This window comes from Musa acuminata, chromosome BXJ2-8 (genome assembly GCF_036884655.1).
Source record: "Musa acuminata AAA Group cultivar baxijiao chromosome BXJ2-8, Cavendish_Baxijiao_AAA, whole genome shotgun sequence".
Classification (NCBI taxonomy): Eukaryota; Viridiplantae; Streptophyta; class Magnoliopsida; order Zingiberales; family Musaceae; genus Musa; species Musa acuminata.
Window position 1 is genome coordinate 48,980,227 of NC_088345.1, and position 22,212 is coordinate 49,002,438.

Consider the following 22,212-nt stretch of genomic DNA (forward strand, 5'->3'; position numbering starts at 1 on the left):
ATAGACAAGAATATCACTGGGGAAAGTAGAGAGAATCAGGCAGGTTGTTCTTATCACATGTGTCCCAATAGGGATTTGTTTTCCACATATGAATCTTGTAATGGTGGAATTGTTTTGATGGGCAATAATGCCGCATGTGATGTTGTTGGTAGAGGAACAATCCGAATTAAAATGCATGATGGTATTGTGAGGACGCTCACTAATGTTAGACATGTTCCTGATTTGAAAAAGAATCTCATCTCTTTAGGCACCCTAGAGGCCCTTGGGTGTAAATACACAGCTGAAGGTGGAGTTATGAAAGTTTCTAGAAGTGCTCTTATTGTTATGAAAGCTTGTAGGTCTGGTAGCTTGTATATTCTGCAGGGAACTACTGTCACAGGTTCAGTTGCAGTTTCGTCATCATCATTGTCTGATTCTGACATCACCAAATTATGGCATATGCGTCATATGAGAAATATTCGACCACCACAAAGGTATGCAAATTTGGTTGCATATGCTTTGTCTGTTGCAAAAGAAACAAGTGAAGTTGGTGAGCCTACTTCCTATTCAGATGCAGTTTCTTGTGATAATTCCGCTAAGTGGTTGATTGCTGAGGGAAAAGTCCTTGTTCAGAAAATTCATACGAAGGACAATCCAGCTGATATGTTTACGAAGCCTCTTCCGGTTTACAAGTTCAAGCAGTGCTTGGACTTGGTTGGTGTTCATTGTTGGTGATTGCCCGTTGGGGCTTTTGTGAAGAAGGTGGAGCAAGTTTTGTTAGGACATGCCAAGGTGGAGATTTGTTAGTTTGGCAAGTCCCATAGTCCCACATCGGGAAAATCAGACTTGTTGTCTCGTCTTGGAACTATAAATAAGGGCCTGAGCTTTGATGTTAGACACACCACGAGAAGTACCACAGACACCACAAGAAAACCTGCTTATGGTTTGAAGTCTTATTGTTTAGGAAGCTGAAGGTGTTTTATGGCCTAGGAACATTTCCTAAGGCATTTGTAAGTGTCCCTCTTTTATAATAGTAATTTGCTCCTCTTTCTTCCGTGGATGTAGGTCAAAGTCATTTGACCGAACCACGTATATCTGGTGTTCTGGTGTTTTGTTTGTTCTTGTCGCTTTTATTATTTCCGCTTTATTACCTTTGTTGTGTTGCCAAAATTACACTTCGGTAAATATTCTGGGGCTAGCTCTAACAGTTGTCTCTGTGTATGTTCGTCTCACACTGTTCTGCTTTATTGTGGCATTAGCTACTGTCAGAATCTCGAAGAACCAACCTCCAGTTCTTGTGGTTTCTCCCTCGAGTTCGACTCGCGAAGCTGTTGAATCTGAGAAGTAGATGGAGCCAGCGAATACAGAGAGAGAGAGAGAGAGCGAGAGAGAGAGAGAGAGTGTGTGTGTTACCTAATTACTCCCTCGAGGACCAGCCACAGGAGGAGAGACGAAAGGAATCTCAGCTTGAGGCGGATTTGCTTTAGCCTGTGGGGTCCTGCCCCCGAAAACCAATAGGACGCAGAGTCTCGTGGCTTGGCGGCGACCCCATCGGGCCGCCCACTAGATTTGTAGTGGCGGGAATGTGTTGTACATGAAAGATGGACTCGGTTTGAGAGGTAATGGTGCATCATAAGCATATCAATCATAACGTGGGGGTGAGGCCCCACTTGGAGCGTCGCGTGACCACCGAACCCCTCTCGGGACATGGATGGTTAACTACTTCCCAATCCCTTAATGTTCTTCCATGTATGCGTGTGTGAGTGCTGACACGAGAGAACAAATTCTTCCCCGATTCCTCTCATCCCCTTCAAAGAAGATTCCTCCGCCATGGTCGATCGGAGATCACCTGTCGCGGTCCTGTCAGCCAACACGAACCCACAGAGACCGACCGAATTCCAACCCGTCTAGCGTCCCACCGTGGACCTCCTGGACGTCTCGATGACGGGGCGGGGGGGAGGAAATGGTGTTTCCTGTCTCGTCTGGTCAGGCGACCTCGACCACAACAAAAGACGATGGCAAGAGCCGGTCCCCACAACCCCCGCCCGGCCCACCGCCGATATGCTATTCGGCCACGCAACGAGTCACGATTCCACCAACCGTCGTGCTCATGCTCATGCTCATGCATTGGTGAAGCCATCAAACACGGAAAGGAGGTCCTCCCACTGGTCACTAACCACGGACCCCACCAGTCCAAAGGGTCAGGTTTAAAAGGACAAGGACCGAGTTGCCCGTGACAGGTCGTCTTGTTGCTGGGACGACAAGGGGCCCACGGAATCTGACCTGTTATTCCGTCTCCGTTTCCCAGGCCGAAATCGTGTCACCTCAATATGACGTGTCTGCCGGCCGACCCAAACGGTGAGTATCTGAAACGTGGGACACCGCAAACACCTGATTCAATGGCAAATGGTGAGGACTGACAACCCCTTCACATATACCACCGTTTCGCCTATGCAATTTCCCAACTCCAAACCCCATAATTAATCTGCATCGAAAAAAGAAGAAGAAGGTTTTTCCTCTTTATATTTCTATTTCAATTGTTTTTAAACTTAGAATTTAAAATTCTAACTTTTTTCTAACTCAAAAAACGATCGATCCCTTTTTTTTTTGTTTTCTATAATGTTGGTTGGGTCCCACCAATAAGTAAGATGTAAAGTTGAAAAAACTGAAATATTTCGTAATAAAAAGAAATGATGGTCGAAGATGTTTGGTCGGCGTGGTTTTTTACTTGGTGAACTCCTCCGACCCCCCTCCTTTCCTCCTCCCCCAAGTCTTGATCGGAATTCTCGGTTGTGTTTATGACCGATGCATAGTCCTCCTCCGGTGCCGTGCTGTGGCGTCTGCTTCCTTTGTGGTCTTTGTTTCTGCTGGACTCCGTAGATCCATGTCTCTTATCCCTCGCGAGTTCTTTTTCCTCGCTCCGCTCCTTTTCTCCTTCCCGTTGCCTCTACCCACGAGTAAGAGGTGGTTTGCAGTTTGCTTTCTCGTGGCATTTCTTCTCGGCTTTTGAATCAAACTTCACCCATAAAATTTTGGGGGGTTAAAAGGTTGCGGCGTCGGCTTTCTTTTATCCGCTTTGTCTCTTTCTTTTTGCTTGATTTTCTGCGAGAGGGGCTGATTCTTTTCTTTCTTTTATTTTTTGTTCACTTTATATTATGGAAAAGGATTCAGCCCCAAAGTTCAGATTCGCTGTGAAAGCTGGTTTGGTGTTTAAAAATCCACCTTTGTTTCCGGAACTAAAGGAAAGGTACGCATTCTTTGCCCTTCACAATGGGGACTATAAGTAGCGTCGCCAGGGGAGGTGGAGAGGAAGGGCAGGGAGGGAGCTGTCATTCTCAGGGAGAGGCAGAGGATTTGATGGGGCAGGGCCCTCCCCGGAGTCCCAGTGGCGCGGCCCGCTTACCTCTGCTCTTCACTTCTCAGGTTCGCTTCTTCCCTTTCCAGCGCAATACACATATCACGAAACCAAATGGGCTGATTCAATAGAAATCCTTTTACTTTCCTTGCAAAAAATAATGAGGTGTGGAAGTATCAATCCTTCTCTCAAGTTGCGTATATGGGTTTACTTTTTATTTTAACTCAATTATGAGCATGAATTCATGTGTTGGCTTAGTTGGTGCTTCATTAATGTTTCAGACAGGTTCATTTGCACCGATTTGTCGGATGTTTGTTTTGTGTGACTGTGCGCAGCAGTGCTACTCATCTAAATTTCGAAACTATCTTCGATTAATGGGTTCCTCTTTTCTCATTGTTAAATTCGCTAAGCATTGAAGTGGATGATACACAGGTTTATTTAAATTTCTGACTCATTATGAAGCAATAATTGACTAGGTCTTCACTCATGATAGATATTGTTATATTTATTGAAATTGAACATGTGTTACCAATTAGTTTCTCCTGGAATGGTGCTTCCTTGTGAGATCAGAGATGCTGTAATTACGTTTTTTTTCCTCTCTTTTTGCCTGTGCTGGTTACTGCCACTGAAGTGACAGTTTCCTTGGACTATCAATTAGGTTTTCCACCAGTAGGTGCTATTGATACATGAAGCTAGGGCTTCCTTCTAAGTTGCAATTCCTGGACAGTTATCTCAAAGGGCCTTTGAGGTAGGAATTTTTCTGTTTTTTTTTTTGGGTAAACCCCCTAGGTTGTGCCTTGAAAAAGCTTGCTAATTTCACATCCGATATGTGCACTTGTCTTCGATAAAATCGTTCAGTTTGTAGGATTTTGCCACCTCTATCCTCAAGGAAATTAGGTTTTTCATAATTAGATGTCAGTCTCATTGCTTGGTGATCATCAGAGTTCTCTACAAATAATGTTCATCACACAAAACCAAAGTTAGCTATGTGAATAGCTACAAATGCAAGTATTTTTCGCTTGGTAGACTTGCCATTGATAATACGCAGAATGCATTCTCCTGAGATCAACTATGTTCCTCTATGATTTTAACAGATTTTGTGGTGTAATTCTCACTCTAATCATATGATTAGCGTAATTCTATGTCCTGCAGGTTCTGCTAAACGTTATCTTGTATTTCTTTTCCAGATTCCCGTGCCCCCGTTGCAGGGACGAGAGGAGATGCATTCACCAAGTGACTCACAGATGCCAAACTCCATTACGTATGAGGATGCCCTCGATGACCAAGGGATTCCAACGATGATCACCTGGATCCATGGTGGCATGGAAGTCTTCGTGGAAGGATCCTGGGATAACTGGAAGACAAAGTACTGGCAATTAGATCTTGTATGCCAAAATCTATTTTTGTTGATAGTATGTGGTGGTTCAATGAGGCTATGCTTTGTTTGTATTGTTGCAGGAAATCCTTGCAAAGGTCAGGCAAGGATTTTACAGTCATGATGGTGCTTCCTTCAGGTTTCTACCGATACAGATTCATAGTTGATGGAGAATGGCGATATGCCTCTGATGTCCCATGGATGAATGATGATATGGGGAATGGCCACAACATTTTGGACTTGAAGGTATCTATTTTACTTGTTATTCTTTTAAACCTCCATTAGACTCCAGGAGTCTTTTTTTATGCATAATTCTCAAGCTGGCTAATAAAATGGAGCATATTATTTGTAGAAATAAAATTTACATTGTCATATATGATCATGATACCGCCACACTGCGGTCAGTATTTATCATCTAGATTCACGAGGCAGAAACAGGCATGCGTTTAATTCTCATTGTCGTTCCTGCATCTTTTCCAAGAAATTTTTTTGTAGCTCTTTTGATAAATACTACAGAAGTGGCACACAGAGTGACAGGTTCAATATGAGATGTATTTTCATATCCATGAGTTTTATGCCTTCTTAGTGCTTATAGAATTTATTATAAATCCACTCGTATTTTGTTGTCATTATTAAGTAGTTGTCAGATGAGATATAGTCGGTTCCTTATCATTTATATGGACTGTCATGCTCTTGAGGCTTTTATGCGTTGACTTAGGGTCTTGATGAAGAATTGATCGGATGAGAAGAAAGAATTATCTTCTCCGGTTCTGAAGTAGCTCTGCATGAATCCTCTCATTTGCTCAACCATTGTTAGCTAATCTGGTTCGTCCACTGCCACCATCCATATATTTTCTTGTTGGCCTCGTTAGGGATTTCCTGATCAAATGAAATGGTCTTTTTTCTTGTTGGCCTCGTTAAGGATTTCCTTATCAAATGAAATAGTCTTCTTGGCAACGCATCTATTTGTTCTTTGTCATAATTACTTTTAACGGACAACAAATCTTGGCATAGAACACAAAAAAGCTTCTCAAATTGACTGTTCTTGATGCAAGCATCATGATAAGAACTTTACTGTATCATTAGGCCACTTAAAAGATTATCTCCTTTAGCTGAAAGAATAAAGAAAAGCATGTTGCTCACGTGAAACCAAACAAGGATTTGGGTGATGATTGCGGTACCGAAGAAACACTTGTTGAAGCAAAGTAGATGCAACAATTGCTTTGGAATTTGCTGTGCTTATGCCTTCCGTTTTATTTGTCTGTCTGTCGTTCTTTTCGCCTTCTGCCTATTCGAAATTAACAGTGAACAGAAAAGTATGTCTTGTTTCTCTTCAATTTTTTGGTTAACATCTAATGGTTACCCATGAATTGGAATTGGTATGGCAAAAACCCAGATCCAGAACTCCCCAAGGTTAAAGAGAACACGTTCTTGTGGTGCAGGCATTTGTTCCCGAGGATTTGAGAGGTGTTGCTGGGTTGGAAATGCCTCGATCCCCGGAGTCGAGCTACAACAACTGGCCGCTTGGTTCAGAGGACTACAGCAAAGAACCACCACTCGTACCTCCACAGTTACACCTCACCCTCCTTAATTCACCTGCCACCGTGGACTGCACCGCCTCTCTCACGAAGCCTCCCCACGTGGCACTAAATCATCTCTACATTCAGAAAGAAAAGAGTGGTCAGCCTGTCGTGGCACTCGGGAAAACTCATAGGTTTAATTCCAAGTTTGTCACCGTGATTCTCTACAGGTCCTTGGCAAGGTAAAATGTACAGATCGTACCTGCTGGTACAGTGTGTGACGGTCAAAACCATGTGCTTGGAGTCGAGGTAACTCGATCTATGATCAGTGAAACTGTGATGTTATGTTGAGGACCTCCAAAACCGATGAAGCGCGTCGTCATCTTCAAGGTCCTGCAATCAAGAAGCGAGCACTTGCTACTTGCTGCAGTGCTTCTTTGTGCTAGAAGAAGGAACAAAAAAAGAGCTGAGGTCTCTTTCACGGTGAGTGTGACCGACAGTAGCCATTAAAATTAAAGTCATATTTTGTTCCTTCTATTTCTTTCCCGTTCTTTTGACAGGTTGACGGCACTCGCTTTTTGGAGGAATAATTACATGGGAGTTTTGAGATTTACTTGGGTTGATAAGAGAGTTTTCAATTCTTGTACTGCTGCATGAAATAAATCTGCTATGCGATCTCTAAATTTCCATGGATTTCGAGAGACCATCTTCTTGTAATCAGAATACTAGGCGATAAGTAACATGGCTGAAGTCGACCTGACCTGTCACACTCGATCGCACCCATGCGTGCAACTGCTCTTTTACTTGCATAAACTAAAGACGAGACGAAATTTTTACCATTTACTTGCATTATTATGGTTCCATGTTATTGACATGCACGCATGCATGCTCTTATCGGCAGCTATATATAAAGATAGATACGCACGCACGCATGAATTTCCGCGTTGGTGCGGTGCGGTGCAGCGAGCGAGTCAGCAGCAGGCGACGGAGGATACGGACAGAGGGTAGCGGTAGGTATTGGCGTACTGGAAGGAGAGGCTCTCGCCGGAGGCGAGGGCTGCGCCATCGTTGACGAGACAGTCGTCGAAGCGGAGGCGGCGGAAGAGGAGGGGGTTTATGAGGCGGGCGGAGCTGAACCAGCCGCACCTCACGTGGATGTCCGCCACCGAGCACCTCGTTGGGCACGCGTTCAGGATCTGCACCGTGTACGTCGGGATCCCATTTGGCAGCGGCGCCGTCGCCCCCTGGTACAGCAGGATGTCGTCCTTGGAGCATTCCTCCTCCCCCATCCTCTCCGCCCTCGTTCCCTCCTCCGATCCCCCTCCTATATGTACACACACACACACACTCAAATCAGACAAACAAGAAAAGTATAAAATAACACGAATACGTATGCATATGGAGCCATCAAGGCCGTTGGATCTCACCAATTCCGAGAAGCTTCCGCGGTTCGGCCATCCGATAGCTGCCGGGAAAGTGGACGGCTCCTCCTACACGGCAGCGGGCCCCTGCGCACAGCACCGAGCACGTCAGTAAACAGCACCATCTCGTCGTTGCGCAGTTCATAGGATCGCGGCCTGATCTGATCTGCATTGCGTTTCGGTTTCGATCCGGACCGCCGACTCAGAGACGGATTATCAAGTGCCGATAAAAGGACTTTTGCTCTTGATGAAATGCTGCTGTGAGCGAGACGGCGGCTAAGCTTCGGTGAGACGAAGTGGACGAGGGGGGGGGAAGCGGGAAAGGTGCTTACCGTAATGAAGAAAGGAGGAGAGGGAGAGGGAGAGGGAGACGATGCTTAACAACGCCGCGGTCAACCACCAGGGTACCCGCCGCTTGAACCAGCCCATGGTCGAGCTCAGTCGTCGGATCCGCGATCACCAGCTGGTGTTGGACGCCTCCTGCAGTTGCAAGTGTGGATTCCGGGAAAAGGGAGCAGGAGAGAACTGTGGGAAGTCGACCTCCGTGCTTTCCCGAAATGGCCGGGGGTGGGTGGGAGCGGTTCCTCTCAAAGAGACGGATCCTACTCCCGTTATATAAGGGAGGTCCATTTCTCCCCGCTGCCGGGAAGAATTCGTAATAATCTATGTTTCTGCCGCCGGGTCTCTTCCGTTTGTTGGGGCCCGCGTTCTCGTGAGTGGGCATTTATGGGTGGATGGGTCCTTCCAAACCATTTACCTCTCGATCGGAGACGTGAGATCGTGATCGGAAGGTTGAGGCCAGGCCATGATGGCCCGGACCTGTTTTAAATGAGGGCGTCTTATCGGATGGCGTCCCCGAGGGACGAGGAAAGAATACGCCGCGAGAGCACTCCGACCGTCCATTCCCTGGACCCCGCCTTGGTTCGTCTATTTTGGCATCCCGGCGTCGAGGAGTAGATGCCCCTCGGTTTTCGAGAGCAAAGATAGCGGGAGTTATGCTGTATCTTTGACCGAGGGTCTCGCTACCGTACGATTTTGATTGGACGCCCTGTGAAGACAGCTAAAAAGATTTGTGGCATGGGATGCAGCGCGTACTGCACTGCACTTCCCAACGAGCCTCAGTTAAGGTGAGCTCGAGTGCTGTGATTAATGGGCTTTACGTGAGCGTCATAAATCGACAGCCAGCTCATCTGAAAATGAATGAAGAGTTTGTGGGAAATGCATTCTTGTTCCTACAAAACGTATGTATTGATTCCGATGCTGATGTATATCGACTGAAGATAATGCGTGTAATGCCTGCTTGTGGAACGTGGCAGGCCAACCCGTAGGTGGAAGAAACGGAGGCGGAAGCTGAAGCGGTGTCAGACTAATGGAAGAGACATATAACGAGTGAAAGCATATAATATATATTGCCAGAAGCAGAGAAGGGCGGAAACACGAGGAACGAGATAGCCGGAAGCAACAAGAAGAGGGTACCAGCGGACAAGATGGTGGAAGTAAATGAGGAGGTGGTGGTGGGAGTTAATGAGGGGGGAGCCTTGAGGTGAAAACTGGAGGCACGTTGGAACGTAAGCCGCCATATTGCCAGGGAATAATAGCAAGAGTGAGGTCGGAATGGGTCCGAGAATAATGGCAGGTGCTGGTGCAGGTGCTGCCTGCGCTTTGTGTTCTCCCCGTTTGCTCTGCATCGATGGCTGCTACCGGCGTAGGGGGCCGTCCTAGTCGATGATACAGACGAGTAGACACCACGTTTCACAAACATGTTCGCCAAAGGACACTCGTCGTGACTCTTCATGTGCCCGAATGGGAAAACCTTTGTACTCCAACCATTTGTTTCTTTCGTTGATTCCTTGTGATGAAATGTGCACAGAGACGAGCACTGCAAGATTGAATTTTAAGCAAGATGACAAATCTCCGCACCAGGAATTCTGCAATCAATGGGTGGATGGAATCATCATCCTCTGTTTGCTAACACCTCGAGGAACCCAATGCGAAGGATCGACAGGGCTGCACGCTCCTGTTGTTGTGTGAGGGTCCCTCTACTTGCATGACTTTGAAGTCGTAAGCCTCTTCAACTACTTGGTACACGCAAAACGTAATATTCCTGTTTATTCAACAGTGGCGAAGTTTTATTTTCCGAAGAGACATTGGATTTGCATTATTGTCCGCAAGTCGACAAAGAGATTCAAGAAAAAAATACATGATACGTTCAAGGTAGAATCACGCCTCAAGACGAGTTGTTTTGGGTACTGGTCATGTCATCATCAATGTCACACCACGCCACCGTCAGATCAACAAAAAGAGTATTTTCATGCGCTGAGCCATAACCCGTACCAAGATGTTCTTGGTACATCCCATCTCAGAAAACTTGAGACAATGTCGTATGACATCGTTCTGCGCGTCATGGGACGACGACCGTACAAAGGTATCATCTCGCTCCTCGAGGATTGATCGTCATGTCAAACTGCGTACGATCGACCCTCGTACAGTAGTATAAAAACCCCTGGCCAGATGGGTAGACAAAAACAGCATCCCGATTGAGAGAGAGAACGACCACCCCCCAAGCCAAACTGCGTAACCACCCAAATCTTATGTGAGAGAGAACGATCACCCCCCAAGCCATGACCATCCCGATTGAGAGTTGCCAACCAGCATCCCGATCGAGAGACGTCAATCAACATTCTGACGCCAACACCTCGTCCTGAGGGCTTGACTGACCTCGACAATTAGCTCAATCGATTGAAGATTCCCAAAGTCGATACATGGATAAGGCTGTGTTGACTCCTCAACAACGGCGCATCAATTCATCAACACCATGCAAGTGGGTATGAGCATTTGTTTCAGCGTCTTAAATGCCCATCTCTATCTCTCCAAATAAATATCTAGCCATCTATTCCCCAAGGACGCCACCCTTCTCGTTCCTATCTATTTATTCGTTGGACAGAGTTGGATCACGCGGTTGGACTAGCCACGCTCCATCAACACCACACGGCAAAGCCCAACCAGAATACGTTATGGAAAGAATGATGGGGCTAATCTCATATCAATTTGGGTACTGCTGCTGCTCTTCCTTCGGTATCCACTGCCATGAACACGCCTGTGCGCATTCGGTCATACTTCACTTTCCCATTGTAGAACTACACGAAGGGCTTCCATGTATGGATCCTCAGCAGTCCCTCCTACGGATCATCGCCTTGGACAAAGTCAAACCCTCCGACGTCTTTCTCCATTTGGGCTTCCAGCAGGCCCACATTTAGCTACGCACGCAGTAAGTCACCCACCCATCTCATGGAGAGGGTTCGGATTTGCAATTGTCACGGATCTTGTGAATAACATGGTCCGAACCCGCAATCGACGACTCGACGCGGAAGACTAGGTCAAATTCGTCGGCTCCTCCTGGTGATAGAGTTACTGAACTCACACTCTCGTCCATCCTGAAAACACAAGTTTCCTCCACATAGTTCCTCTCTTCAGCCGAGCCGTCCATATCGTACTACCACCTCCCATCTCTTCTCCTTTGCAGTACACATACACACCCACCCTCCAACTGGTCGTACTACCGCTGCCAAGAAAAACGAATCACGGATTCACCCCTCGGCCCCACCTCTTTTAGCTCCTTCCATAAGCTAACAAAACATATAATTACCCCAACGGCCCATCTCCTCTGTCCTTGGAACGCCTCCGCTGTCGCCATGGCCAAATCCCCATTCCCCTTCGTCCTCATCCTGCTCCTCCTATCCCTCGCCGTCGCCGTCTCCGCCCACGGTGGCAGTGGCGGCGGCGACGACGATGCGGACGCCGACGCCGACGCCACCGGGGACAACAAGCCGGATCTCCGATCTAAGTCGCTGATCCTCACCAAGGTCTGGTGCCTCATCGTGATCTTCTTTGCGACCTTCCTCCCCGGCGTATCCCCCTACTTCTTGAAGTGGAACGAGGCGTTCCTCGCCCTCGGCACCCAGTTCGCCGGCGGCGTCTTCCTGGGGACGGCCATGATGCACTTCCTCAGCGACTCTGACGAGACCTTCGAGGATCTCACCGACAAGGACTACCCCTTCGCCTTCATGCTGGCTTGCGCTGGCTTCGCCATCACCTTGCTCGCCGACTGCATCATATCAGTCGTGGTGGCAAGGGGGCGGAGCGTCCGAGACGTGGAAAACGGGCAAGGTTGTCTTCTTCTTCTTTATACTATATTTACTTCTCTGCTTGATTTATGTTCAGAACCGTAATGTGATGGAACAATCCTTTTCTTTGTCATGATTTTTCCCCGTTTAGAATATTCCGTTTCGTAGATTAATCTATCTTATGTTCTTCCAATCATTTTGATGTTTTCTTATCAACATCATAATCCTCGCTTGCTGAATTTGATCTCTCTTTTCTTTCGTGTAAGTTTTGACGGGAAAATTTTTTGAATCATGGCAGAAAGTTCGCTTCAGAGTAAACAGGTCACGACAGGCGGAGTCTCCCAATCCCAACAAGAGGTGAGATGGCCTCCTGCCGGTTTTATAAATTAGAATTTACTGCTTTCAAATTTACAGAATGCAATCATGCGATCAACAACCAGTAGCAGTATCTGAAGCCAAAACGTCACTCCTCCGATGATAATCTAATGATTCACAAATTGTACGATCGCGTTAAGTCGATCGTTATCCTATTATAAAAGCCCCGAATGTAACAAATTGGTTCAAGTCACTTGAGCTAAACCTTTGTACGACGCACGCAAAGGTTGTGCGTTTGCTTCTAAGCCTGTTAACTATTTTGATAATATGAATGAACTTTTCGTCCTACATGCTTCTTGCAGGTCGGACAGTGCACCGGTGATCATTCTGTGGCATCTCTACTACGTGATGCTAATTCACTTGGAGATAGCATATTGTTGATTTTTGCCTTGTGCTTCCACTCGGTTTTCGAAGGAATAGCGATTGGCGTCGCAGGTATATATATATTGTGTTTCTGATGCACTATCTGTTTTCCTGTCATGTTTTAGATCTGTGTTTCTTGTAGCGTTAAAAGAGATTGAAATTTACTTAGAAGTGAACAGAATTAAGATTAACATAGAAGCGAAATGCATCTATCGACTTTTTTTTTCTACAAAGATACAAGTGTTCCCACTGAAAAAATAAGAATTGGAGAATGTGATGAGTATATATAGAGGTCATTTTGGAAAAATTGAAATAACATGATGAAGAAAGAAAGGGAGTCATCATTGAAAGAGAAGTTGCCACTAATTATTATTTGGGACCTCTTGGAGAGAAAGCCAACTTGTTTGAAGGAATCTAATGCCCCCCAGTTGATTTTGTCAAAACAGTTTGTGGCCATCACTGCCTGGTAGAAAAGTCTTATGGTGATCGATAAGTCACTCTATTACTAGGTCAGGAAAAGTACGCTGGAATAGGAGACTTTTATTTTCATCATGGCTACAACTCCATTAGATGTCTATTCTTTCTGATAAATACCCCAGCGGAATGGAAATGTAGAAGAAACTTCAACCTTTGGAACCTTGCTATGCTTTCTTCCTCATTATTATGACCTCATAAACATAAAGGTCCCAATATGACAAAGGAATACTGCGTCCTTGTACTTACTTTCCAAGTTGTTTTTTTAATTTTTAGCAGACTTCGCTTGAACATTTTTATATGTTCTCGTTAGATGTCCTAATTTGTGGCTGCTGAGTACCATCACAGCCATATATCATCATCTAAAAAACTCCCACAAATTTGTTTCAAATAAAGATTAAAGGCTGCTTCAGTTCAGCTGAATTTACATCGAGGCGATGCTGATGTATTGTCTTGCTTGCAACGATGCACTTTTCGAAACTAAAATAGCCCGTTCGCTTTGATCTCTTGCTGATGCCGTTCGCCATCTTCCTGTTTCATTTATTTCTTCCTTTTTCTTCTTTTTGATGTGATGGTTGATGTGCAGATACCAAAGCTGATGCATGGAAAGCTTTGTGGACTATCAGCCTGCACAAGGTGTTTGCAGCCATCGCCATGGGCATAGCTCTCCTGAGGATGATGCCAAACCGTCCGCTTCTCTCCTGCGCCGCCTACTCGTTCGCTTTTGCAATCTCCAGCCCCATCGGGGTGGCGATTGGCATCATAATAGACGCAACCACGCAAGGCCGCGTGGCAGACTGGATTTACGCCATCTCCATGGGACTCGCAACTGGGGTCTTCATATACGTATCCATAAACCACCTGCTCGCTAAAGGCTATAAGCCACAGAAACCGGTTGCTGCAGACACGCCTTTTGTAAGATGGTTTGCTGTAGTGTTAGGAATTGGGGTGATAGCTGTTGTGATGATATGGGATACATGAGGCGCTACGATAGGAAGAAAAGTAGGAGGAGGATGTCTACTCTCTCTCTCTCTCTCTCTTATCAGTGGTAGGAGAAAGACGGATTCATTACAGTTGCAGAACAGACCATGGACGGACACTAGGATGAAACGTGGATCTCAAGGCCGCAGCCAGCTCACTTGAATCAGGCTAGGTCTGGTGTGAAAATTGAAGTGTCATTTGTAACTAGGTAGCTATTATTGTCAAGATCTGGATTAGAACGCCTTGTGCTCAACCGAGTCTTGTCATAGTCTTCTTATATTATGTGGACTTGAACTAGTTTTGTCTGTTTATCTCTGAATCATGCGCGATTACTGCTAATGTGCAAAGAACAAATCGATGGCTCTACTGGATTGCAAGTAGCGGCATGTGGAAGGAGGAGATGGGTTGGTTGGTGGCAAAGCTGAAGCAGGAGCAGGCGGCGGTCTCCAAGCTAAAGGTCGTGTAGATTGGCACTGTCTCGGTTCCCTACCTGCCAACAAGTAAAACACCCAACGATCAGAATACTGTAACTCCCTTCCTCGTCACACAAAATCAATCTGATTCTAGTACCACACGAAAAATAAAGTCCACGATAGAAGGGAACTGGGGGGGAAGAAGCAATGGCGGACCACCACCACCACCACCAAGAAATCTCATGAATGGTATACTGCTTTGCAATAAATAAAAATCAAGGCAAATGCATCATGCACAATATAAATCCAGCCAAAAGAACTAACCTCACAGGCTTTCTTTCACGCCAAGCCCATACTCATCAACCCGCTCATTATCTGATAAGCCCATACCATTTGTCTATAGTTTGGTATGCAATTAAAATGATAAGAAAATGGTTCTATTTTGATGACAGCTTGATCACCTCGGAGTCTGTAATGCTTCTAATAGAATGAATGCATGTAATGGCTTTTCGAAAGCAACAAAAGTCTGCCCTGGTGAGTCATAAGGTAAGCATCGTAATGGCTCTGATGCTGCAACTTCTGAAAATTCTTGTGCTTCAGATGCATCGACAAAAACGGTAACCTGAGAAAAATATTTTTTTTTAAAAAAGAATAATAAAATTCACGAATATAAAAGAACCAACGGAGCAGCATTGCCCAAAAGTAGCTACTTTGCCATTTCCAGTAGCTGTTCTTGGATGATGGTGTTTGTGCAGTTGTACTAAGGCCATCATAGATGTGTTTCACTGTATCTATATTGACTGAATATTCTGTTTCCGCTACGGTCAGCTCCACAGGTGCGGACGACTGAGAAAACATAAATACTAACTGATACGCAAAATGCAACATTAAACGTTATATTAGTAGTAAACAGCAGCAGTCTAGTAACCTTGAAGAGTTTTCCAAAGCTCGCAAACTCAGGAGTAGAAAAAAAAAGTAATTTTTCATATGCATCGAGGGCTGAGGTGGGAGCACTGGGAAGAGTCCCTAAACCAGTAGGCTTTTTCTCAGCAAGAGGTTGTGACTTCACATCCTTTGGAACAGAAGATATATCAAAGGGTATGTCTGAAGCTTCCTGATTAAACATTGGCACACACAAAAACGACACATGCATTCGCTAAGCAAATGATGATAGTCTTTAGAAGGACGTGCAGTTATTACTGATAAGTAGATGAGATTTCAACTCATTTATCTCTTTATTTTAACAATTACCTCATCATCACTATCAGCAGGCAGGCAACGTCTCAACAGAACAAATATACGAGGCTGCAGGAAATGGCGAAATTCCAAGAGCAGTTAGTGTTGGATTATCAGTTGAAGAAACATTGCTTTGAGAAAAACAATATACATTCTCGTACCTTTAATGAGTCAACTATCGCACCAAAGTTTGCTAAGGTACTTACGGCACAAGCTCGGACAGTAGCATTTTCAAGTCTTACCCGATTGTAAATATGACGAATATATTTACTAGGGTCTGAGGTCTTTGGGCCTTCAATTTCCAAGAAAGTGAAGTATCTAGCAGCAATAGTAAAAAAGCTATTGGTTCTCATTCATCTAAACGAACATGAACAAAGACCCCCTTGACTACAGGTGAAGACACAAGCAAGCATCACACGACTATCGAATCAACAATTGCTTTCTTACAGCCAAAACCCCCTTCTTCTCCGAGAAACGTTGCTTAAGAAATTTACAAGTAAAATATGAAACTTACAAACATGGAACTTATAAGTGACATTAGCAAATTTACATACAGTGAACGGTATTTGAGAGGGAACTTCAAGCACAAAGATCTTATTGCTTCCACAACAACAATCCTGAACTCATCTGCAATATCAGACATAAAGTTGGTAATTTGTTTCATCAAGCGATGAACACTTGTTTCATTGCCTGTTTCACAAGTGTGGCAATGCTCCTGTTCTTCTGGCCTGAGATTAAGCTTTCCATATCGATGTTACAACTTGTAACTGCCAAAGGATGTGATCGACGACGATGAGATGGTGAAGCCGATGTTCAAACCAGAGGATCTTTATTTATTATTATTCAGCGAAGCACGTGCTTCACTTACTGACCCAATTACACACATCTAGTAGAAACTGATCGCCACACAAGTTTCAAGTTTGAAGCGTACGTACGTGACTGCTGCATGCATGCACTAGTTCTTCTTGTCATCACCCCCCGCGGCGACCGGCGCGCGCACGCACAGACACAGAGAGATAGAGAGCCAGCAGGGAGTGACAACTTTATTTAGGGTAGGCAGGCAGGCAGGGAGCCATAGGATCTTCAGAGCTGGTGGCCATTACTGGATGACTTGCAGTTCCATCCAGGTGTCTCGTACCACTCTCCATCCTCAGACAGTACCATTCCTTTGTTCTTCTCCACCCACCACGCCTCCGGTATCTGCGACTCATCCTTCAAGTAGCCGCCCCCCTTGTTCACCAGCGCCAGGCTCCTCTTCACCTCCAAGTGGAACTCGCCGCCCTTCGAGGTCCACCCAGCCAACGTGTGGAGGACCACTTGCAGGTCGTGGTTATTCACAGAGTTGTTCAAGTAGGGCGACATATTGGCGTCTATCTCCAGAAATGAGCCGGTGTCAACGTAGTCGGTTGAAATTGGCCACAATGGAACGATGTCCCGAGTATTCCGGACACGTAGAGCTCGAAGGTTGGGCAGCTCCTCAAACCTTTTATTGAAGGCCTTGTTCCCAACTTTGGGGTTCTCAAACACCACGGCACATACTGGGAAGTACTCCTCCGCCTTGCCTTCTATCTTGGACAGTCCTTTGTTCACCATATCGAAAGAACTCAAGATGGCGAGGGCGCCTCCCAAGCTGTAGCCAACGCACACTATGCTAAGGCTCTCGTTCTTGTATAGCTCCACTAGCTCTTTTAACTTACTCAATAACTGCTCCCTTGCACTGGTTGCGTTGCATGGAAATTGCGAATCGCTGTCTTTCAACGTGTAGATGTCGTTCCAGCCTTGCATGACCATCACATCTCGTTTGTCGGGGTCCAATGGCACGAGACCGGTCGTGAAGTCCTCGCACCACTCCGACGGCCGTCCCGTGCCGCGCCATACGACGTAGATCTCGCGGCGCCCGGTACGCTTCGTGTATGCGTCCTTGGAGACGGCGATGTAGCCCATCCAATTGGACTCCTTGGTCTTGTTTGACGAATTTTGCGACATGGCGTAGAGGTACTCCTTGACGTCGTAGTTGGCCGCGTAGGGGAAGAACACTTGGTCGAGGAGGGTGCTGGGGCGGTAGCGGCACATGCCACGGTACTTGGAGTGGTCGTCGCCGATGAAGGAATCGCCGGTGACCTGACACATGTCACCGCATTGGAGGAGGAAGACGCGAAGGGATTGGTCGAGAGGGTCGAGAAGGCCGGACCAGTGCTCGGATCCGAGGAGCTCAGGCCAGGATGGTGTTTCCGCGCCAATCTTTTGCGCCATTCGAAGAGGAGGAGGATAGGAGTGAATGATACTTTGTGTGGAATATGGTGAGGTGCCCAGTGACATATATATACAAGGAGATGGTAGCACGAACATGAAGGCCCATACAGGGATTCCCAATAATTGAAGCTGCTTGCCGATGAATGCAGAGCTCACCACGTGTTTAATGGAATCAATGCCTCAGGCAACTTGTTTCTTCGTTTTCTTATTCACTGCCCCACAGTATTAATATGTGATTTCGACCGTCGGAAATATTTTGGAAGTCTGTCCTTTAATGTAACCAAATCAATCTATTCTTAATCCTCCTATTATTAATCCTCTTATGCAACATATTATTTCATGTTTATCTCTATTATGATTTTCTATCAATATTATCTCAATAACTCTATACTTAAACAAATCTACATTAACAAAAAAAGTTATACGAAAGACATGAAAAATACTTTTGTTAGAGGGGTGTTTTTTTTTTTACAATGAAAAAAAAAAGGTGTGATGTGATTTCAACGGCCCCCATAGTATTAATTAAGCATGGTGTGATTTCTTATTCACGGTCCCCAAAGTATTAATTAAGCATGATATGATTTCGATGTTAGAAACGTTTTGGAAGTCTGTCTTTTTTATTTAACCATATAATTGAAAATAAAACATAAATTATAAAGAAGAATTGAAGAATATGTTGTGAAAGGTGTTGATTTCATTCATCGAGATAATATATATTTATATAAGTTTTGAGGGAGAGATTTCTTTCGATCATGCACATAAATTACATAATCAGATCAATCGCTTAAATATATGATTAATCCTCCTATTACAGATTGATTGAGGATGTATGTAACATATCATTATATGTTTATCTCTATCATGATTTTCTCTCAATATTTTCTCAATAACTCAGTACTTAAACAAATCAACATTAACAAAAGAAGTTATGCGAAGGACATGAAAAATACTCTTGTTAAAAGAGTGTTTTTCTTACAATGAAAAAAAGAAGGTGTGATGTGATTTCGATGGACCCCCATAGTATTAATTAAGCATGATGTGATTTCTTATTCAAGGCCCCCATTATATTAATTAAGCATGATGTGATTTTTTATTCATGGCTCCCACAGTTTTAATTAAGCATGATGCAATTTCCACGTTGGAAACATTTTGGAAGTCTACCTTTTTCGTGTAATCATACAATTGAAAATAAAATACAAATTACACAGAAGAATTGAAGAATATGTTGTGAAAGGTATTGAATTCATTCATCGAGATAATATATATTTATATAAGTTTTGAGGGAGAGATTTCTCTCGATCATGCACTTAAATTATCTAATCAAATCAATCGCTTAAATATATGATTGATCCTCCTATTATAAATTGATTGAGAATATATGTAACATATCATTCCATGTTTATCTCTATCATGATCTTATGTTAATATTATCTCAATAACTCTGTACTTAAACAAATCAACATTAAGAAAAGAAGTTATGCAAAGGACATGAAAAATACTCTTGTTAAAAGAGTGTTTTTTTTACAATGAAAAAAAGGTGTGATGTGATTTCGATGGACCCTCATAGTATTAATTAAGCATGATGTGATTTCTTATTCAGGGCCCCATAGTATTAATTAAGCATGATGTGATTTCCACATTAGAAACGTTTTGGAAGTATGCTTTTTTCATTTAACCATATAATTGAAAATAAAACACAAATTACACAAAAGAATTAAGAATATGTTGTGAAAGATATTGATTTCATTAATCGAGATAATATATATTTATATAAGTTTTGAGGGAGAGATTTCTCTCAATCATGCACTTAAATTACCTAATCAGATCAATCGCTTAAATATATGATTGATCCTCCTATTATAGATTGATTGAGAATGTATGTAACATATCATTCCATGTTTATCTCTATCATGATCTTCTATTAATATTATCTCAATAACTCTGTATTTAAACAAATCAAAATTAACAAAAGAAGTTATGCCAAAGACCACATGAAAAAGACTCTTGTTAGAGTGGTATTTTTTTTTTTACAATGAAAAAAATGTGTGATGTGATTTCGACAGGCCCACAGTATAAATTAAGCATGATGTGATTTCGACGTTAAAAATATTTTAGAAGTCTATATTTTTCATTTAACCATACAATTGAAAATAAAAAATAAATTACATAGAAGAATTGAAGAATATGTTATGAAAGGTATTGATTTCATTCATCGAGATAATATATATTTATATAAGTTTTGAGGGAGAGATTTCTTTCGATCATGCACATAAATTACATAATCAGATCAATCGCTTAAATATATGATTGATCCTCCTATTACAGATTGATTGAGGATGTATGTAACATATCATTATATGTTTATCTCTATCATGATTTTCTCTCAATATTTTCTCAATAACTCAGTACTTAAACAAATCAACATTAACAAAAGAAGTTATGCGAAGGACATGAAAAATACTCTTGTTAAAAGAGTGTTTTTCTTACAATGAAAAAAAGAAGGTGTGATGTGATTTCGATGGACCCCCATAGTATTAATTAAGCATGATGTGATTTCTTATTCAAGGCCCCCATTATATTAATTAAGCATGATGTGATTTTTTATTCATGGCCCCCACAGTTTTAATTAAGCATGATGCGATTTCCACGTTGGAAACGTTTTGGAAGTCTACCTTTTTCATGTAACCATACAATTGAAAAATAAAATACAAATTACACAGAAGAATTGAAGAATATGTTGTGAAAGGTATTGAATTCATTCATCGAGATAATATATATTTATATAAGTTTTGAGGGAGAGATTTCTCTCAATCATTCACTTAAATTACCTAATCAGATCAATCCCTTAAATATATGATTGATCCTCCTATTATAGATTGATTGAGAATGCATGCAACATATCGTTTATCTCTGTCATGATCTTTTATCAATATTATCTCAATAACTCTGTACTTAAACAAATCAACATTAACAAAAGAAGTTACGCAAAAGACCTAAAAAAGACTCTTGTTAGAGGGGTGTTTTTTTTTTACAATGAAAAAAAGGTGTGATGTGATTTCGACGAGCCCCCACGGTATTAATTAAGGATGATGTGATTTCTTATTCACGCCCCCCACAGTATTAATTAAGCATGATGTGATTTCCACATTAGAAACGTTTTGGAAGTCTGTTTTTTTCATTTAACCATATAATTGAAAATAAAACCAAATTATACAAAAGAATTAAGAATATGTTGTGAAAGATATTGATTTTATTAATCGAGATAATATATATTTATATAAGTTTTGAGGGAGAGATTTCTCTCAATCATGCACTTAAATTACATCAATCGCTTAAATATATAATTGATCCTCCTATTATAGATTGATTGAAAATGTATGTAACATATCATTCCATGTTTATCTTGATCTTCTATTAATATTATCTCAATAACTCTGTACTTAAACAAATCAAAATTAACAAATGAAGTTATGCGAAAGACCTGAAAATTACTCTTGTTAGAGTGGTTTTTTTTTTTTTACAATGAAAAAAATGTGTGATGTGATTTCGACAGGCCCCACAGTATAAATTAAGCATGATGTGATTTCGACGTTAAAAATATTTTAGAAGTCTATATTTTTCATTTAACCATACAATTGAAATTAAAAAACAAATTACACAGAAGAATTGAAGAATATGTTATGAAAGGTATTGATTTCATTCATCGAGATAATATATATTTATATAAGTTTTGAGGGAGAGATTTCTCTCAATCATGCACTTAAATAACCTAATCAGATCAATTGCTTAAATATATGATTGATCCTCCTATTATAGATTGATTGAGGATGTATGCAACATATCATTCCATGTTTATCTCTATCATGATTTTCTCTAAATATTATCTCAATAACTCTGTTCTAAAACAAATTAATATTAACAAAAGAAGTTACGTGAAAGACCTAAAAAATACTCTGGTTAAAGAAGTGTTTTTTTTATAATGAAAAAAAGGTGTGATGTGATTTCGATGGGCCCTCACAGTTTTAATTAAGCATGATGTGATTTCCACGTTGGAAACATTTTGGAAGTTGCCTTTTTCATGTAACCATACAATTGAAAATAAAACATAAATTACACAGAAGAATTGAAGAATATGTTGTGAAAGGTATTGATTTCATTCATCGAGATAATATATATTTATATAAGTTTTGAGGGAGAGATTTCTCTCGATCATGCACTTAAATTATCTAATCAAATCAATCGCTTAAATATATGATTGATCCTCCTATTATAGATTGATTGAGAATATATGTAACATATCATTCCATGTTTATCTCTATCATGATCTTCTGTTAATATTATCT

General features: G+C 42.6%; 4 protein-coding genes and 1 pseudogene across 4 annotated transcripts; 2 read left to right on the forward strand and 3 right to left on the reverse strand.

Moving 5' to 3' along the window:
- Positions 1-2,673: 2,673 nt before the first annotated feature.
- LOC135619924 (SNF1-related protein kinase regulatory subunit beta-2-like) lies at positions 2,674-6,764 on the forward strand. Its single transcript, XM_065122423.1, has 5 exons — positions 2,674-3,026; positions 3,144-3,402; positions 4,522-4,700; positions 4,793-4,955; positions 6,152-6,764. The coding sequence occupies exons 2-5, from the start codon at positions 3,250-3,252 to the stop codon at positions 6,473-6,475; spliced, it is 819 nt and encodes a 272-aa protein (XP_064978495.1). The 5' UTR covers positions 2,674-3,026; positions 3,144-3,249; the 3' UTR covers positions 6,476-6,764.
- Positions 6,765-6,841: 77 nt separating this feature from the next.
- On the reverse strand, positions 6,842-8,215 carry LOC135619925 (TPD1 protein homolog 1-like). The gene is made up of 3 exons (XM_065122424.1): positions 7,983-8,215; positions 7,657-7,737; positions 6,842-7,553 (listed from the first exon to the last, which is right to left on the reverse strand). Exons 1-3 carry the CDS (start codon positions 8,077-8,079, stop codon positions 7,201-7,203), a joined length of 531 nt encoding a protein of 176 aa, XP_064978496.1. The 5' UTR covers positions 8,080-8,215; the 3' UTR covers positions 6,842-7,200.
- Positions 8,216-11,299: 3,084 nt separating this feature from the next.
- LOC135619926 (zinc transporter 2-like) lies at positions 11,300-14,108 on the forward strand. Its single transcript, XM_065122425.1, has 4 exons — positions 11,300-11,817; positions 12,073-12,131; positions 12,452-12,584; positions 13,573-14,108. Exons 1-4 carry the CDS (start codon positions 11,343-11,345, stop codon positions 13,965-13,967), a joined length of 1,062 nt encoding a protein of 353 aa, XP_064978497.1. The 5' UTR covers positions 11,300-11,342; the 3' UTR covers positions 13,968-14,108.
- Positions 14,109-14,837: 729 nt separating this feature from the next.
- Positions 14,838-16,396, reverse strand: LOC135620430 (coatomer subunit gamma-2-like; annotated as a pseudogene).
- Positions 16,397-16,426: 30 nt separating this feature from the next.
- LOC103996196 (phospholipase A1-II 5-like) lies at positions 16,427-17,914 on the reverse strand. The gene has a single exon (XM_009417056.3). The coding sequence runs from the start codon at positions 17,867-17,869 to the stop codon at positions 16,700-16,702; it is 1,170 nt and encodes a 389-aa protein (XP_009415331.1). The 5' UTR covers positions 17,870-17,914; the 3' UTR covers positions 16,427-16,699.
- Positions 17,915-22,212: the final 4,298 nt, after the last annotated feature.

Excerpts from the sequence above, each read along its gene's own strand:
- LOC103996196 (XM_009417056.3), bottom strand. The coding sequence starts at position 17,869 with ATGGCGCAAAAGATTGGCGCGGAAACACCATCCTGGCCTGAGCTCCTC.
- LOC135619925 (XM_065122424.1), bottom strand. The coding sequence starts at position 8,079 with ATGGGCTGGTTCAAGCGGCGGGTACCCTGGTGGTTGACCGCGGCGTTG. Across the intron at positions 7,738-7,982 it reads CTCCTCCTTTCTTCATTACG|GGGCCCGCTGCCGTGTAGGA; the intron begins GTAAGCACCTTT and ends TGCTGTGCGCAG. Across the intron at positions 7,554-7,656 it reads GCGGAAGCTTCTCGGAATTG|GAGGGGGATCGGAGGAGGGA; the intron begins GTGAGATCCAAC and ends GTGTACATATAG.
- LOC135619926 (XM_065122425.1), top strand. The coding sequence starts at position 11,343 with ATGGCCAAATCCCCATTCCCCTTCGTCCTCATCCTGCTCCTCCTATCC. Across the intron at positions 12,132-12,451 it reads TCTCCCAATCCCAACAAGAG|GTCGGACAGTGCACCGGTGA; the intron begins GTGAGATGGCCT and ends TGCTTCTTGCAG. Across the intron at positions 12,585-13,572 it reads AATAGCGATTGGCGTCGCAG|ATACCAAAGCTGATGCATGG; the intron begins GTATATATATAT and ends GTTGATGTGCAG.
- LOC135619924 (XM_065122423.1), top strand. The coding sequence starts at position 3,250 with ATGGGGACTATAAGTAGCGTCGCCAGGGGAGGTGGAGAGGAAGGGCAG. Across the intron at positions 4,701-4,792 it reads TGGGATAACTGGAAGACAAA|GAAATCCTTGCAAAGGTCAG; the intron begins GTACTGGCAATT and ends GTATTGTTGCAG. Across the intron at positions 4,956-6,151 it reads ACAACATTTTGGACTTGAAG|GCATTTGTTCCCGAGGATTT; the intron begins GTATCTATTTTA and ends CTTGTGGTGCAG.